Source organism: Callospermophilus lateralis, chromosome 1, assembly GCF_048772815.1.
Source record: "Callospermophilus lateralis isolate mCalLat2 chromosome 1, mCalLat2.hap1, whole genome shotgun sequence".
In the NCBI taxonomy this organism is placed as follows: Eukaryota; Metazoa; Chordata; class Mammalia; order Rodentia; family Sciuridae; genus Callospermophilus; species Callospermophilus lateralis.
The window spans coordinates 169590110-169608506 of record NC_135305.1 but is presented as its reverse complement, the minus strand read 5'-3'; the positions used below and the strand labels follow the sequence as shown (position 1 = coordinate 169608506).

Below are 18397 nucleotides of genomic sequence, written 5' to 3'. Positions count from 1 at the left end.
GGATTGAGCCTAGGGCCCTTGTGCCTGCTAAGCACATGCTCTACCATGGAGCTATACCCCTCACCCTGGTAGTTTTCTTTTTGTCTTAAATTAATTAATTATTTTGGCTCTGGGGATTGAACCCCAGAGGCACTTTTAAGCACTGAGTCACATCCCCAACCCTTTTTTATTTTTAATTTAGAGGCAGGGTCTCCTTGAGTTGCTTAGGGCCTCGATAAATTGCTCAGACTAGCCTCGAACTCATAATCCTCCTGCCTCAGCCTCCTGGGACTCTGGGATTACAAGTGTGCACCCTGCATCTGGCTTGTTCATTTTCCTATAATGTTGCCAGCTGTTGGGTGTTTAGGGTGGCAAAAACCTGAAGTAGCGATAGAGCGCTTAATTACAAGGAAGATTTTTTTATAGTTTTTAGAAGAAGAAATGAATCTAATATCTTCAAGGTGGCTCTATTCCCCATGAAGCTCACAGTAGCAGCGATGCCTGTTGAACAATTCGGCAATCATTTACTGAGCACCTATCATGTACAGGCTTTGTCTCCGGAGCAAAGATGCAAAGACACAGTCCTGACCTAAAACACTGGTAGTCACATGCACAAATAAGTTCCAAATCTCAATCTTAGTGGAGGATGACACCTTCTTTTCCATTGCTCATGTCAAAACCCGAGAGTTTTTGACCCCTTTTGATTCCAAGACATCTTCGGCTATTTTTTCCCATGTACCTGAATATTTAATCCATCAACAAATCACAGTCAGCTGGGGGTGGTGGCACACTCCTGTAATTGCAGTGGCTCTGGAGGCTGAGGCAGGAGGATGGTGAGTTCCAAGGCAGCCTCAGCAGCTTAGTGAGGCCCTAAGCAACTCAGTGAGACCCTGTCTCTCAATAAAGTACAAAAAAGGGCTGGGGACGTGGCTCAGTCATTAAGCACCCCCGGTTCAATCTCTGGGACCAAAAAAAAGAAGAAAAAAGTCATGATGGTTTGAACTCTAAAATGTCCCTAGAACCTAACCACACAGGTCCACCTCCACATTCCTGCTTGAGGGAGAACCATGAGCATCTCTCTCTCTCTCTCTCTCTCTCTCTCTCTCTCTCTCTCTCTGAGTTTGATTAGGGAGCTCGGCAGAGGGGTCTCTGTCTGTCAATGCGCGGGTTCATGGAGACATCTCAAAACACAGACATAGGTTTTAATTTGATTCAACAAATACTCATTAACTAGCTCAGTGCGTCCAAGTGCTTGGCCTGAGCTTCTAGAGAGGCTGAATTCACATGGATAAATAAATTCCTGCCTGAACACCATAGGAGAGAAAGTACATTAATTGCTTTTAAAAATTGGCTTTTCAGTAAGATTGCCTGCCTGATTTCTTCCCTAGGTACAAGGCATGGCTAGGAAGAGGCCAGCGCAAGGTGACCAGTGGAATCCCTACCAGTCTTTCTGCTCTCCCACAGGTCCTTCTTTTAAAGAGCAACTGGGTAAATTTGTAACAATTTATGGCAGTTTATAGAATAATTAATTGAAGTAAGACTGGTGGGGAAAACAGATAAAAATTAACATAGTGTCTTTGGCATGTTATGCCTTTAATACAAGAAATGGACATAAGTTAATGGTGTGGTTAAATAAAGGAAAAATGTGAATTAAGCTGGGTGCACTGGTGCACGCCATAATCCCAGTGGCTCGAGAGGCTGACGCAGGAGGATTACAGGTTCAAACCCAGCCTCAGTCACTTAGCAAGGCCCTAAGCAACTCAGGGAGACCCTGTCTCTAAAAAAAATATAAAAAAGGGCTGGGGATGGGGCTCAGTGGTTAAGCACCTCTGGGTTCAATTCCCAGTACAGGAAAAAAAAAAAAGTGAATTAATCCAGAGAGAAGGATGAAGAATCTGTAAAGCAACAAAGTTAGCTATTCTATAATGACTTGAGAAAAAATATGTGCCACTACAGAATCTTCTGGAATGACCAGGCATAATAAAATATTGAGTAGCCTCCCCCCGCCCCCATGTTCTGCACTTGGAAGGAGCTGATAAAAAAAAATTAAGTCAAGTAATACCTCTAATAAAATATTTGCAAGTCAGTTACTCACAGGAAAGATTTTTCAAAAGCCTCAATGAGACCAGTGATTTTTATGCTACACTTCCAGGGTAAGTCCTTTCGGAATCTGACCTGAAGCCTATCTATTTTGTAAAATCCAGAGTCAATCCCTTGATGTTGAACGGGGCAACCACTTAACCCCTGAATCAATATTCTGAGGGTGTTATGTACGAGTGTGAAATAAAACAATGAATTTTGAGATCAACTGCTTTAATGAAAACGATCGCAAGGTGTCAGAGAGGAGGAAGGAGTTTGTACAAACTGCCCCAGAAAACCGGAATGTCTGAAGAAAATGGCAGGGGTACCCCGTCTTACCCAAGTAGTTGTCATCTTCCGATTTCCCTGAGAAACTGTGCTGTCGCACATCAATATTGGTAGCACCAGCTGGAATTCGGACCACGGTATTGTAACCTGAAAAGAATTTGACAAAAATTCAGTGCTCCTCTTAGTGGTTCACTTTCTCTAAGAACGGAAGCCAAGGTGGGCCACGAGGAAATGTGATTGTCACTATTAGGTGCCCTATGGCCAGATGGATGAAAATGGACTGTAATCAGATTGATTTTACGCTTGACATTAATACTTTCACATGATATGTACAATTCAACCCATAAAAATAAAACCAAAAAAACTTTTCCTTCTCACAGTCTTTAGAAGCAGATTCTTACCATAATGTACGGTATTGAATGTTCCTGCCACTGTTTTGCATGAAGAATTATCGCCACCACAAACCCCACATTTATCTCTCCGGGCTTTTGAGTTCAAAACATGATCACATCCAGCTTGCTTTAAAAAAAAAAAAAGAAGAAGAAGAAATAAAACATTAGAAATAAATGGTGAAGCATGAATGAGATAATAAAGTGGCAATGAATGCGTTTCTTTCAATGATGCAAATTCAGAACTACAAGGAAGAGATGGCCCTTGAAACTTTCCAGGGTTGAGAACTCAAATCATCTTCCGCTTTGCCATTTAAAATCTGGTCCAGCAGCCGTGGACATCCTTGATGTTGTTAGGAACGCAGACTCTCAGGAGTCACCCAGATCTACAGAATCAAGACTTCATCTGCAGAGACAAGTTTGAGAAGCACCCAAGAAAAAGCAGAATGGGGCTGGGTGCAGAGACACACACCTGTGATCCCCAGCTCAGGAGGCTGAGGCAGGAGGATCTCGAGTTCAAAGCCAGCCTCTGCAACTTAGTGAGGCCCTAAGCAACTCAGTGAGACCTGGTCTCTAAATAAAATACAAATAGAGCTAGAGACATGGCTCAGTGGTTAAGTGCCCCTGGGTTCAATCCCAGGTACCAAAAAAAAAAAAAAAAAAAAAAACCAAAAACCAACAACCCCATAACCCCCCCACACACACAAAAAAAGAATAAGAAGAGTAAATGAGAAAAGAAGGGGTGAGGTGGTGAGGGGCTGTATTTAATCAAGGAGCTCAGGCTCCACCTTAGGGAGGAGCTGCTGATACTCCCTGCTGCTGGACCATTCATCAACAAGAACTCAGTGTTGACATTTTCCAAATTGTTTTTTAAGAGAAGTTGGATATTTGGATATTATGCAAAACCCCCCATGTTTAAATACTGGGCTGAGCTTGCAGGGGAAGGCATGACTGACAGGAGGCCAGCTTGAGACCTTGGCTGCATCCCTGGCCTCTGGAATCTGCAACACGGTAACACAATGGAGGCCACAGGCTTGTCCCTTTTGTCCCTTTGTGTGAACCACTCTTTGAGAAGGAGCTCAAGGTGTTGTTATGGATTGGACGGAACAGGGGACCTGCCCTGCAGGTGCATGCTCGGAAGTGGTAAGGCTCTTTGGGGCTCTGTCCATCAAATCCTTGTCCCCAGGAACTGTCATCTGCCTCTGGACCACACTCAGGGAGAAACACATCACCTGAATGAACCTGGCACAGTTAGCAATGGTTTCTGGTCAGCCAGAACTGCGAAGAGGTACCAAGCTCTCCAGGAGTCACAGAGACTTTGCTGTCTACCAGAAGTTTCTCAATTTACCTTCCAAGAATAATTAACAGGCACCTCTCGGGTCCAAGCAATTAGGGTTAAAATCACAAAGAGGAATCTGATCGAGGCCAGATTTTCTCCTGACATCTTTTTGGAACACAGTTATTCACTGTAGGAAATGCTGTCAGAGAACATTTGGGTTTAACCTTGGACTCAGGTCACACTAAAGGAGCATAAATTAGCATAATAAACCTTCAGGGAGATCTGGGGGCCCCCATAGAGGCTAAAAACGTCAGGAAAAATCCAGGGCAGTGATTCTTAAATTATGACAGAGCACAGGTCAGAATCAGATGATACCGGCCGCAGCTCATGCTGGTCCAGGGACCACACTTTGAAAAGCCCTGCTCAGGACAGCATGCACAAATAACAGCAGTTGCTGTTCTGTCAAGAAAGCCACAAAACACAAACCACAACACCATGAAGAAAAGGCCATCTGGGACTCACCCTGCAAAGGCCTTGGACACAGATGTCATTGGTGTCCTGGCCACAAGGCGTTCCATCGACCACTCTGTCCCGGAGCTGGTAGTAGGCGGTGTTCCCGGCCACTCTGCAGAATAGCTTGCAGCGGTCCTTCATCAGAACTGCAGAGGAGACGTCATTCCATGGGACTCGTGCACGCCTGGACCCAGGGCCAGCCTGCCACCCCGGGGCCCTCTCCCGCAGGCACTTACTTCCGCTGTACTTGGGGACCCAGCGCACATTAGGGTGCAGACCGTTGATGTTAAAATGCTTCCCGTCAAAGTGCGCACACTGCTCATCGCGGAAGTCTCGCTTCTGCTTGAGGCAGGGCTCCGTGTTGCAGGACTTGAACTTCATTCTGCGTCCCACACAGTACTTGCCACCGTTTTTGGGCCTGAGAAAATATAAACACGCACACGTGCGCACGGTGTTATAATGGGTTTCTCTGTACATCTCTATCCCATTCATGACTTCCTGTGATGGAAAGAAGCAAACTGGGGGTGGCAGCTGACCCAGGGGAGGCCAGGGGCTCCAGATTCTGGGTTTGCATTTCTGCTCTCTATTAAAGATGCCGGCATTAGTTTCACATAGACCATGGAGGCCCATCTGGGCAACTCTGGCAAGACTCGGCATTGACATCTGTGAAATGGACTGTTGCCACCTTGCAAGGCTATTGGTCAGCATAAGAGGGTACAAAATACAAAACACAAAGCCTGGATTTATGAATTGTGGTGTTTGGGGCGGGGGGGCTCTTCTTTCTCCTGAACATTTGCAATCCTTTGATTTTAAAAACACTAATGGTGAGAGAGTGCCACCCAGCAGGTGAATTGCTTGCTGGCTGCCACCTGGACCTTCTTTATGTGAAAGAGATGTGAGGCTTCTGGTGAATCTGAGGAGCTTATCAGGAGTCTGATGAATACTTGCCATTATTTGTCATGAAAAAGTGAAATCTAAGAATACAAACTGCAATGTCACTCAGCAGTGTCTATGTCTGACTGTTTCCCTGTTCAATACAACTAAGTCCATGTGCTTTGAATCTGTAGTATGCAATTGACTTTCATTTATTACCCAAGGGTAGGCAATAAATGTACTTTTAAACCAAGAGACAGGAGGTTCAGAGAAGTTAAATACTTTGCCCAAGGTCACACAGCCAATAGAGGAGCAGTCAGGACTAGAATCCAAGTTGCCTAGGAAAGTTTTGCTCTGTGTTCTTTCTGCTATGCTCCCCAGAAACTGTGAGTCTCGGCTTTTTGGTTTTATAGCCATTCAGAGATGCTGGCTTGGTTTCCTGGATACCAGACCCTTTCTCTAAGTAGCAAACCACCTCCACTTCATGCATAAAACATCACGAATTACACATGAATAACTCATCAGACCCACATACCTGCTCAGGTAAAACCTGTTCTAAATATACTAAGGAAGACCCCTTTCAATTTTTCCTGAGGTAGAAACTATCTTTATGGAAAGTCTCTTAATGTTCCAACTGACTGTGGTAGAATGATTATTAATTGCCCCAAAGTATCTCGTATTTCTTTCCTCTTTGAAAACAACATTTTTAAGCAGATTTTTTTGGTTGTTGTTCTCTTATGTACTGTCTTGGCTGATCCTTGATATTTATTAATAGTTTCCAACTTTGCTTATTTGGAGTATGAGGAAATAGCAAGCTATGATTTATTTCTATTAAAACATTTTAAGATAAAAAACATGTAAGAACCACTATCTGTAAAAGGAAACCCTGCTAGGGGCTATTTCCATGGGTTCTAGAAACAGAGGGTCTGAATTCCAGCTCTGCATTAACAACATACCATGTCAGGCCAGCGGGTTCACCCCACTAAGTCTTAGCTTCTCAGTCCGTAAAAGGGAGAAAACACCCACCATCTACTCCGTGGGGCTGTAGGGAGGGTTAACTTCACCATTACATTCAAAGCACTTGAACATGGCTTTGCAAGAAACACTTAGCTATTACAGGGTATGGCAAAATATGGTCCATGAACCAAATCTGGCATGCCGCACGGCTCATGGTTTCAGACTGATTATCATTTTAAAGAAATTGGAGCATCACAATAGCTAAGCTATGGACCCAACCTAGGTGCCCTTCCACAGATGAATGGACAAATAAGATGTGGTCTATATACACAATAGAATATTACTCAGCCTTAAAGAAGAATGAAATTTGATGGTAAATGAATGGAACTGGAGACTATCATACTAAGTGAAATAAGCCACTCCCGAAAAACCAAAGGCTGAATGTTTTTTCTGATATGCAGATGCTAACTCACAGTAAGGGGGAAGGGCTAGGGAAAACAGAGGTACTTTAGGTAGAGGGGAGTGAAAGAGCCACATCCCCAGCCCTTTTCTAATATTTTATTTAGAGACAAGGTCTTGCTGAATTGCTCAGGGCCTCACTAAGTTGCTGAGGCAGCTTTGAACTTGTGATCCTCCTCCCTCAGCCTCCGAGCCACTGGAATTACAGGCTTGCGCCACCACACCACGCCTTCATATGACTTTAATGAATATAAATGTGCCCTTCTGAACTATATGGCATTTCTTCTTAGACAATGTGGTTTCTGCTGAATCTGCATGGTACTGTGAGCTAGGGAAAGCTTCAGCCAGCTGAACTTACCTTTCAGCATGGAAAAATTAAACTTATAATTTAATAATTTAACTGGATAGGAGGGTAATGTTTCCATGTAGCCAAAATTATAGAAAATTCAACTTTAAAAATAATATCCACCACATTTTCTAACTATTAAGATCCTTTAAAGATATTGCATGCCAGAGATAGGTGGGAAGGACTGAAGGAAATTGCTAGAGTCATTGTTATCTTTTACAGCCAAGTTAGGTCTTTCCTCTGGCACATTACACAACCATGACCTGTAAACAGAGAGGAAGTTTGGGGTGATGTGTGGCCAAAGTTAAGAAGGGATTTTTGCAAAGATCATCACAGGTATATTCTACCTTTGAGTAAGATTTCATCAGCAGTTGCTGTATCTAGCAGGAACTATGTAGTTCAAGATCCCTTTTCTCATATCTGAGTTCATTATTATTTCCATCAATCTCTTAATTTAAAAGCAAAATAGTAGCACTGGAAAAGGAAAGTTCTTTGCTTTACCTAGAGAATTGGCACGACTTTTTTTTTTTTTTTCTATTTTGACAGACTGGAGCAATTTTATTACCTGTTTTGTTTCAGCTACCAGGAAGCTCAAGGCCAAATTTTGAACACAAAGTAATAACCAAAGGGCCTAGCAGCCTGATGATACATCTTCTAGCTCCAAAGCTTGGCCTTATTTTGATGTTCTAACTTTTACATTTTCTAGTGGGCCCAGATTTTACTCTTTCACGTGTTTCTTATGGGTCAGGAGACCCACGTAATTAATTGTCCAATCCAGGACACTTTTCACAGGAGTGAAAATAAGAGCAATTAATAATTTCCCCAGGGGAACAGACATAAAGTGGGATTAACCTTACAAACCAAGACATGTGGGCATCTTATTATGTACAGGGTAGATCAAATGGAGAGTTAAAAAGTCAGGCACGGTGGTGCACCTGTGATCCCAGCTGCTCGGGAGGCTGAGGCAGGAGGAACCCAAGTTCAAAGCTAGCCTCAGTGACTTAGCGAGGACTTAAGCAATTTAGTGAGACCCTGTCTCTAAATAAAATGTAAAAAAAGGGCTGAAGACATGGCTCAGTGATTAAGCAGCCCTAAGTTCAATCCCCTATACCATTAACGAACAAACAAACAAAAAAGCAAGCAAGCATTTTAAGACAAATATCAGGCCTCCACCTGTAATAACATATACCAATTCAACCCAAAACTTGGGGGAAGCTACTTTTCTTACCTTTTTTTTTTTTTTTTCCTTTTTGCTGTACTGTGGATTGAACTGAAGGCCACTCAACCACTGAGCCCCATCCCCAGCCCTATTTTGTATTTTATTTAGAGACAGGGTCTCCCTGAGTTTCTTTGGGCCTTGCTTTTGTGGAGGCTGGCTTTGAACTCACAATCCTCCTGCCTCAGCCTCCAGAGCTGCACCTGCACTATGTATCTTCTATGACTTTTTTGATTTCAGGGCAGGGGGAGAATCCTAAAAACATGACATAAAATTTCTAGATACTAATTAAATACATTCTTAAATCAAATTGATACTGTTAAAATGCTAAATAGAACAATCCAGAGTCTCTAGGAGACACATGTATTGGACCCTAAAAATGGAGCTTACCATGTATTCTAAAGGCTCATCCAACTGAGAAAAAGAGGATTCCCAGTGAGGAGGGACTGTTCCCCTCAAGATCCTTGTGAAACACGAAACCATGGGTCCTGATAACGGAGCCAGAAAAAACCACTTCCACCTTGTACAAAATGAGCCCTCTGCTCTGAAGTTCTCTGAACAAGCTTTTGCACTGAGATCGGGATGGGATTTTCTCTGCTTTGTGTCCCTTTCACTTTTCCAATGCACCGCCCGCCCCCCCCCCCCAAGTATTCAGAAGCAGTCTCCTTTCCTCAATTAACAGGAGCACCCTAAAGAGCAAATAACTCAGAGGAGTTTCAATGGCATGATGTGGCACTGACCCTTGAGGAGGTGGATTGTATTTTTCCCCCAAGTCTCTCCCAGCACACAGCAAGGACAAAGGCCTCTAATTGAGGTCTTTAATGATCGGCTCTTAACTTCTGAATGGGAGGATCTTTGTTTCACTTTGAAGCTCAGACTCCTTTTGGTGACAGCTTCACACTGGGGTGATTTTCTTTGTCTGCCCTTTCCAATTAGGGAGTGATTTATCTCTCTTCACTTTCCTCATTTCTTCAAGAATGGCTTTAAGACTTTAAAAAAAAAAAAAAATCCCAACACAAAACCAAACCAAAACGGCACTTCTTTTGGAATGGAATATTCTGGAATCAAAGTTTAAGAAGCACTTATAAAGCATCTACTATTCGAAATATAGCAATACAGCACTTAGTATAATTTGGTTTCAAGGTAGGCACCTGATGAATTTTAATTCGTTAAAAATAATCACTGGATTTGTTGCTAACAGCCAAAGGTCTTGTTGATGTTCATTGTTTGTTTTGTAGTTGTAGATAAACAGTGTGCCTTTATTTTATTTGTTTATTTTTATGTGGTGCTGAGGATTGAACCCAGGGCCTCATACATGCTAGGCAAGTGCTCTACACACTGAGTGACAGCCGCAGCCCAACAGCAAATGTTGGATCAAAAGACTTAATTTTAAACTTCAACAATACAAGCAGCTAGGATATATAGTTAGGTTTAAAAAGTAACACGAGCCTCGCTTTAAATTATGGGATACTGATTTCATACAATACACACAAGATCCGCAATCTGTTTGAAAAGTCTGAACTGATACACATCAAATTATTCTTTGGCATATATATAAAAAAAAGAAACACATTATTTTTCGGCAGAAAGTTCTTAAGGGGGTAAGAAAAATGGCGTCAAAAACTTTCAAGTCATACCTTTTGTGCTTGAATTTTTCTGAACATGAACACTATTTCTCCTACTATAAAAATGCAAAGTATATGCTATGAAATATATGCCATGTAGAAAGTCTAATGTTTATTCATTTTTACCTATAGCTACAATGTTAGTGTTATGAACCAGTTTTGGGGCTTTTTTCTTCCTTGGAGACCATTTTGTGTGTCTGTGTGTGTGTGTGTGTGTGTGTGTCTGTGTGTGTGTTGCTGGGGATTGAACCCAGGGCCTTGTTTATGAGAGGCAAGCACTCTACCAACTGAGCTCTATCCCTAACCCAAGACTAATATTAAGCAGAAAAGATACACATACTGCACTGTGAGCAAAAATAAATTGATCATTATTTATGATTTGTATCATAGAATATTTACTTAGACCATTGCTTATAAACCAGTGGTTTATAGCTCTGTTATTTCTTGTAAATAAAATGTAGATTTTTCTTATATAAAAAACACACTGTCAACATTAGATTTGAGCAGCACCCAGCACAATTGTACCACTTTTACTCTAAAATAAACATTTTTTTTTTTTTTTTTTTTGTACTGGGAATGGAACCCAGGGGTACTCTACCACTGAGCCACAACCCCAGTCCTTTATATATTCTATTTTGAGACAGGGTCTCACTGAGTTGCTTAGGGGCTCACTAAGTTGCTGAGGCTGGCTTTGAACTTGCGATCCTCCTGCCTCAGCCTCCAGAGCTGCTGGGATGACAGGTGTGCACGATGATGCCCAGATAGGATAAACTTTTATAGTCTGCTAACTCTTCATTCTTTTTTACTTCTCTCCACAACTGAGTTTGCTATCACTAATCAAAAGTGTTAAAAAAAATAAATAAATGAGTACTTCAAGCAGACTTGTTTTACATGATCCCAAAGCAGATGGGCTGGGTGCAGTTGTGCATTCCTTCAGTCCCAGCTACACAGGAGGCTGAGGCAGGAGGATCCCTTGAGCCCTGGAGCTGGGGACCAGACTGGGCAACAGAGGGAGACTCTGAATCAATCAATCCATTGATCAATTGATCAATCAATCAATCAAAGTCATTGATTTATACATCTAAAGCTACCCCTACACTGTGAAGACTCCTTGGGTTCCCAGTCTATATAGATGCAATGACAAGTCCAAGAAGTGACATGTAAACCATTACTTCCGACATATTCATGCAGAATCAAAAAGATATGATTTATCATAAAGATATGATTTACTGTCTACTCCCCCGACAAGCACATCGTAAATGCTGGGAAAAAAACACAAGATCCATGGCCTTACTGGAACATATGAGTGCTAGCGAGGCTAGGCTGGCAGAGGCTGCAGGGTCACATCTGGAGAACTGAAAGGCAGGTCAACTCCCCACCTGGACATAGTCAGGCCATGGGATAGGAACCCCAGGAGTCTCACCTATAAATTTAGACTGATTCAAAAGGTAATTCCCTGCAGTGGAACATGCCTGTAATCCCAGCAGCTCAGGAGGCTAAGGCAGGAGGATTGCAAGTTCAAGGCCAGCCTCAGCAACTTAGTGAGGCCCTAAGCAACTCATTTATAGCAACTTATATATATATAATTATATTTATAGAGACCCTGTCTCTATAAATAAAATATAAAAAAGGGCTGGGGATGTGGCTCAGTGGTTAAGCACCCCTGGGTACCAAATAATAATAATAATAATTATTATTATTATTATTATATTATTATTATTATTATTCCCTGACCTGTGGCTCCAGGATATCTGGGGTCTGCTGCTCACAGCAATAAAGGATCCTGGGAGCCTTTGAGGCATCTCAGTGTTTTTTAACTGAACTCTGGATGAACTTGCCTTGTGTATGTTTTAAAAAGTTCCTTGTGCAAGTAAGTGTGCCCTCCATGAGCAAGCTGGCCTACGCTCCAGGTGGCACTGAGACCCACCTGACTGTCAAAACCGGGAAGCAGACCCACCAATCCAGGACTGCCAACTGCTTGGGAGACCAACCTAACATTGAAGGACCTGGGGGGCTCAATAAGGAGAAGATGGAGAGGTGCCTGGAGTTACCTGCTGACTATCTTAGACCATGTTCCTGCAGCCTCCTGCTACAGTATTCCCCCAGGAAGCTCCCCAACCCCACCCCCGACCCCTGGCAGTCAACGATAATTCTAGAACTTACTCTGGTCGGTTGCACTCTCTGATGGCTGTTTTGATCCCCCCTCCGCATGTTCTTGAGCAGGTTCCAAAGTGACTCCAACTTCCCCAGGATCCGTCAGTCGCGGGGACCTCCATTTCTTTGGGAACACAAAATCCATACTTGCAGTGCTGTATTTAATAAGGGCGACAGTGAGGGAGTGCTGGTGCCGGGAGTCACTGCAGGACCCTGTCCTCTTTAACACGCCGTCCTTCCTCTCTTATCTTTCTTTTATACCGTAGTTTATGAAATGCTGTGCACATGCCATCTATAGGCAGCATGAGCACTGTGCGGATTTAGCCCTGTAAGGATCTTAATTTTAGGTTGGGTCTTCAGGTATAGCTTGATTGTGGGGGGGAAAGAAAGCCAGTTGAGTGAGTGGCTGCAAGCTGGCAGGGCGACTCCAGTGGCCAGCTTTAGACTGCTCAAGTCTCCAGCTTGGAAAAATGCGGAGTGGACATGGGCAGGGTAGCGGTAGACAGGTCAGGACAAAGTGGGATCTGCATTGTGGACCTCCATTCACAAGGCCTCGAGTAAAATAGCAATGCTTTCCTGCTTTTTTTATCTTTATTTTTATTTTTGATACTGGGGATTGAACTCAGGGGTGCTTACCACTGAGCCCCATCCCCAGCCCTGTTGTGTATTTTATTTAGGGTCTCACTGAGTTGCTTAGGGCCTCGCTTTTGCTGAGACTGGCTTTGAACTCGCGATCCTCCTGCCTCAGCCTCCCAAATCACTAGGATGACAGGCCTGCACCACTGTGTCCAGCTCCCCTTGGATTTGAAAACCCAATTTTAATTCACCAGGGAAGAGGGAGGGGAAAAAGTAGTTACATGATTTCTATAAACTCACTTCAAGAAAATACTTAGGATGAGAAGGCAACAAAGGGCCCTCACAGGGTCCCCTAAAGTTGATTTCTTTGTGTTGTTGCTGCTGTTATTAAGGCTTCAGCTTCTCCAGCCTGGAACAGGAGGGAGGTCATGATTTTAAAAGAATCATAAAAAATGAAATAGGGGCTGGGCTGGGGCTCAGCGGCAGGGCGCTTGCCTCACACATGTGAGGCCCTGGGTTCCGTCCTCAGCACCACAGAAAAATAAACAAACAAAAAAATAAAGATATTACAAAAATAGAATTAAGTTAAACTCCTCAGCAGGACAGGGAGTGGCCCACATGGACCCTTTGCCATTGTGGGTGTGGCAAGCTCTACACAAAGCAGAGGTCACTGAGCAGTGGACAAAGGAAGAGTGGCGACAGTGGCTGTAGGAGGGTGACACCCTGCCCCTCTCTCAGATCTCTGGAGTGGAGCGGCGGGTGGCTGTGTGACAGATCTCAGGGGGACAGAGCCGCCTCTGGAGGGCGGAGGCAGAGGCACCAGGCGGGGACCAGGGCCAGGATGTCTCCATGGGAAGAGTGTCCCTGTCCACTGAAGGCTGCGGCTCGGTTGTTTGGAGGTGCAGCCCAGCCTGTCCCTGGCTGTCCCCGCCTCCTCCTTTGACCTGATCCCCTCCAGCGTCTGAGGACCGTCCTTCTCCCTGGACTGTCTGGCCGAGCTGTGGCGGCCCACACCACCTGGACATCACTGATCCTGTCTCTACTGTCACACTCCCTGGGGTGCGTGTGCACAAAGACAGGCAAGAGGGCGGCTGGGCCCGGAACCCCCGCCCAGGAGGAGCTAACCAGGCCCAAGAGAGGACGGAGAATTCTAGAAGCACACTAAAGCATTTTGGAAACAAAAATCGAAATAAATCCTAATGGTATTTAACCCAATATATCTAAAAACATTATTAATTCTACATGCAGTCAGTATAAAAATCACTTTGATTTTTTGATTTTATTGTCAACTATTGCTGTTAATCCCTTACCATGCCAAATCTAGAAATCAGACATTATCATTGGTATATGTGCCTAGGAAAAACGTTATATATATCACATGTTTGAAATGTGATATACATATATTGTATTACATGTATATTATATGTGTATGTATTATATATGTGTATCTATATATGCGTATAATTATACACACATATGTATAATTATATATGCACATATATGCATAATCATACACATACCTAATATATTATATATAATATATTATAAATATATATCACATACATGCATATAGACCATGTATATACATACGTTACATACACATATGTATTATATACAAACACATAATATACATGTAATTTATGAATATATACATGTAATGTACATGTGATATATGTATATGCACGCATATATTACAATTATAAATAATAAACATAAATATTATACACAAATATTACAAATATTATGAATGACATACATAAATATTATATGTATAATTATGTATATATACATATACTATATGTAATATATGACATGTATGTCATGTGCATATGTGTGTATATGTATATGTATACATGCGTATACTATATGCAATACAAAACATCATAATATATATATATTAATAATTATTGATGCTATAATAATCACATATAATATACCATCACATATAATATACCATATATCATCATATTATGTCTATCCCTATATAAATAATAAATAATACTGATATACACTCAGTACCACCCAATATCTCAAATACCTGCAAAGTATCTGGGAACCGGTACATGGAGAATGAGAGGCAGCCACTACAGGAAGCTTTCTCTTGCCCTCTAGGCTGTATTTCACTCATCAGTGCACCCTAGATCAGACTGGCATTTCAAGTGTGTGGTAGCCATACGTGGCCACACCCAGGACCAAGCAGCCTGGGGCCAAAGGTCAACAGGTCAGCAGGCCTGGCTGTAGCAGCGGCTCCTGGAAACACTGGCTCTGTGGCCCAGGGCAGGGTGGGAGTCTGTGTCCACAGCTGGAAAGGGAGCCCCCCTGCCCAGGCTGTCCTGGGTCTGATGACAGGAGGCCTCAGGAACAGCTGAGCACAGGGTGCAGCTTAGGTAGGGTTGGGGTGCCGGCGGGCATCCACATAGACCAGGGCCGGGCACTGCTCTGAGCAGGTTGACTATCCCAGTTCCCAAACGCAAAACCCAGAAGGCCCCAAATCCCAGACTTGTTAAGGGCGGGCAAGAGGCACAGGCACGGTTCCCCACTGGGCTTGACATGATGGGTGCTGATCAGAACCAAGGGAGACCAGAAATATCGTGGACGACTGTCCTCAATCTGTGTGCCCAAGGTGCACAGGACCTGGGTCCTGTCACCAAGGTGCTCACTACGTGCATGTAAATATCCCACAGTCGAAGAAAACTCTGGAATCTGGGCCCCTTCAGACCTCCAGCCCTTCAGATAAGGGACTAGCATGACCTCCATTTCTTTTTTTTCCCTTAGTTGTAGATGGACACAGTACCTTTATTTTATTTATTTTTATGTGGTATGAGGATCGAACCCAGGGTCTCACATATGCTAAGTGTTCTACCTCTGAGCTACAGCCCCAGCCCCTAATACTTGCATTTATTTTTTTCTTCTCTCTCTTTTTTTTTTTGGCAGGGGGTACTGGGAATTGAACCCAGGGACACTTAACCACTGAGCTACATCCCCAGCCCTTTTTTGTATTTTATTTAGAAATAGAGTCTTGCGGAGTTGCTGAGGCTGGCTTTGAACTCACGATCCTCCTGCCTCAGCCTCCCGAGCTGCTGGGATTATAGGCATGAGCCACATAATAGCTCCTTAACTTGTCTAGTTTTCGTATCATATAAAGAGGTAATTTGCTTAAAACACAATAATTGGATTGAACCTGAACAAAATTCTTAACTAACACAAAATCAAGGTCATAGCTGATATGAAATTCAGCCTTCCCATCTTGCTGCCAGGAATCCAAAACAGAGAAAGAAACTCAGAGGAATAGGGTGATACAAGCTGGGGCTGTTTTGGAAATATGTTTAAAACAAAACAAAACAAAACAAAAACTGGCTGGACACAGTGGCAATCACAGTGGAGCAGGCCTGTAATCCCAGCAGCTCAGGAACCTGAGGCAGGAGGATCACGAGTTCAAAGCCAGCTCTGCAACTCAGAGCGAGGCCCTAAGCAACTCAGTGAGACCCTGTCTCTAAAGAAAATATAAAAAGGGCTGGGGATGGGGCTCAGTGGTCGAGTGCCCCTGGGTTCAATCCCCAGTATCAAAAAAAAAAAAAACCAAATAAACTATTTTACCAGGCAAATCCCACAAATCATAATTCCATATGGGAATTGCCATTATATCATAACATAGCTTTAAGTGGCTGGTGCAACTTGAGCCAAAAAAAATCAGCCTTTCTTAAAAGTGTCCCAAACTATTTAGCTGATATTTTATATCCATGCATCTATCTAAGAGGTTGGAAGGTAGATGTGGAGGCCAACTTCAATTCAAGGATTCTCTGGACTCAAAAAACAGGGTTAAAGTGAAATGTTAATGGACTTAACAAGAGAGCACAGCAAATAAAGAGACATTAGTGAGTCATTCATCAAAATAACACTGTGTCAGCAGCTCAAGATGGATTACTACGGAGGGAGCAGGGCAGAGAGAACAGAGAGAAAAAAAATTAACCCAGCGGCAACAGGAGTCGGAATGCTGGCATGCAGACCAGAGGCCCACACTGCCAATTCTGTGAAATCAACACCAAACAAGAAAAATCACAAAGCACTCCTATGCAGCCTGGGTACCTTCTCCAGCATTTGCAGAATGCATGATCTTAAGAGTACCTATACATCCCCACACCTTCAATAAAAGCTGTTAGACTTGGCCACTCTTCTAGAATATGATTAAAATGGACCTATTGTGCAGGTACGGTGATGCACACCTGTCATCCTGGCGGCTCAGGAAGCTGAGGCAGGAGGATCGTGAATTCAAAGCCAGCTTCCACAACTTAGCGAGGCCCTAAGCCACTCAGTGAGACCTTGTCTCTAAATAAAATATAAAATAAGGCTGGGGATGGGGCTCAGTGGTTAAGTGCCCCTGGGTTTAATCCCTGGTACAAAAAAAAAAAAATGGGGAAGTGGGAGTAAAACCCTGTCATCAATTAAGATCCCTTTGAAGGAGGCATTCTGGGTCCTAATAATTCTACAAAGTAAAAGGAAAGAAGATGAGAACAAATGTATAAAAGTGAGTAAAACATCTAACAGGTAGAAGAACTACATATACATAAAGACGACAAATCTCAGAAATAGAATCCAGCGACTGGATCACTGTCAATGTTAAATGCATTCATCCTTACAGAATTACAAAAGAAAAAAAAAAAAGAATCAGGATTTATCTCTTAAATTTTGTGCCACCAAATTTTTGGGGGGAGGGATGATGATATCACTAACTCATGACTCTGATTTTTCGATGCACACAGGACAGGAGGGTAAGTTAATCATACCCCTAGGTGCGTGGGACACAGCTGTCCCCGGGCCACACAAGGAGTGGATTTCGTTTAGTTATTAACAAAATCACTGGGAACCATGACAAGTAGCTCATGAGAATCTGAACTTGGATATGTACCAAGTGACATCATCTCTCCTTAAAGGGAACAGCAGAGGCTGGCAAGAGCCTGGTGTCACAGGAGAGGACAGAATCCGTTCTCTGCACCCCCTTATTCTGAGATGCTCCGTCAAGTTTGCAGTGCTGCTCTCAAAACAGAAAACAGACGACCCAAAAAACACTCCTGCACACGGCATTAGGATTTCAGAATGGCTCAAACGAGGGAAGTGTTCAATTGGGAGACTGTCCCTACATGCAGGCAATAATGATCTCTGGTGTCAGGATCATGTCTTCATGTGAGTCTCATATTTTCAAAAGCTCCCTGAACTTTTCTCTGCAGCCCCAGGGTGGGGGGAGGCAATGGAGGGTACTTGCCTTTCCAGGCTCACACTCGGTCCCGTCGGCCCAGGGCGTGTGCTGAGTCCGGCAGCCTTTGTGAGCTCCATCCACGTTATTGCACCAGAGCCGTCTACACTGCACCTGCTCGATTCAGTTGAATGAAGAGACAGTGGAATTAAGACAGAATCTTTCAATGAATGCTTTGCCAAGGGTTTGGGGAACTTGGAAAGGGATTTTTTTTTTCTTCATTAAATGATGAAATAGTCCCAGGGTGATAACGAGCAGCCCTGAGCAGCCCTGTCTGCCTGGGAGGATAGACCGTAGCATAAAAGGGGACCCACCATGCATTTGAGATATACAGATGAAGAGACTGAGGTTCAGAGAGACAAAGGAGCATGTGGGAATTGTGTGATGTGAGTTTGGTTGTTGAGTTAGGGAGT

At 43.3% G+C, this 18397-nt stretch overlaps 1 protein-coding gene across 4 annotated transcripts in view; it reads right to left on the bottom strand.

Moving 5' to 3' along the window:
• Adamts9 (ADAM metallopeptidase with thrombospondin type 1 motif 9) overlaps positions 1-18397 on the bottom strand; it is a 156340-nt gene that overhangs the window by 97832 nt on the left and 40111 nt on the right. For all 4 annotated transcript variants that reach the window (XM_076868927.1, XM_076869093.1, XM_076869015.1 and 1 more), the window contains 6 exons: positions 17994-18098; positions 12167-12312; positions 4764-4945; positions 4537-4673; positions 2748-2865; positions 2398-2493 (listed from right to left, as the gene is read on the bottom strand). In XM_076868927.1, coding sequence (XP_076725042.1) covers positions 2398-2493; positions 2748-2865; positions 4537-4673; positions 4764-4945; positions 12167-12312; positions 17994-18098 — 784 coding nt within the window. The remainder of the gene's footprint in view (positions 1-2397; positions 2494-2747; positions 2866-4536; positions 4674-4763; positions 4946-12166; positions 12313-17993; positions 18099-18397) is intronic.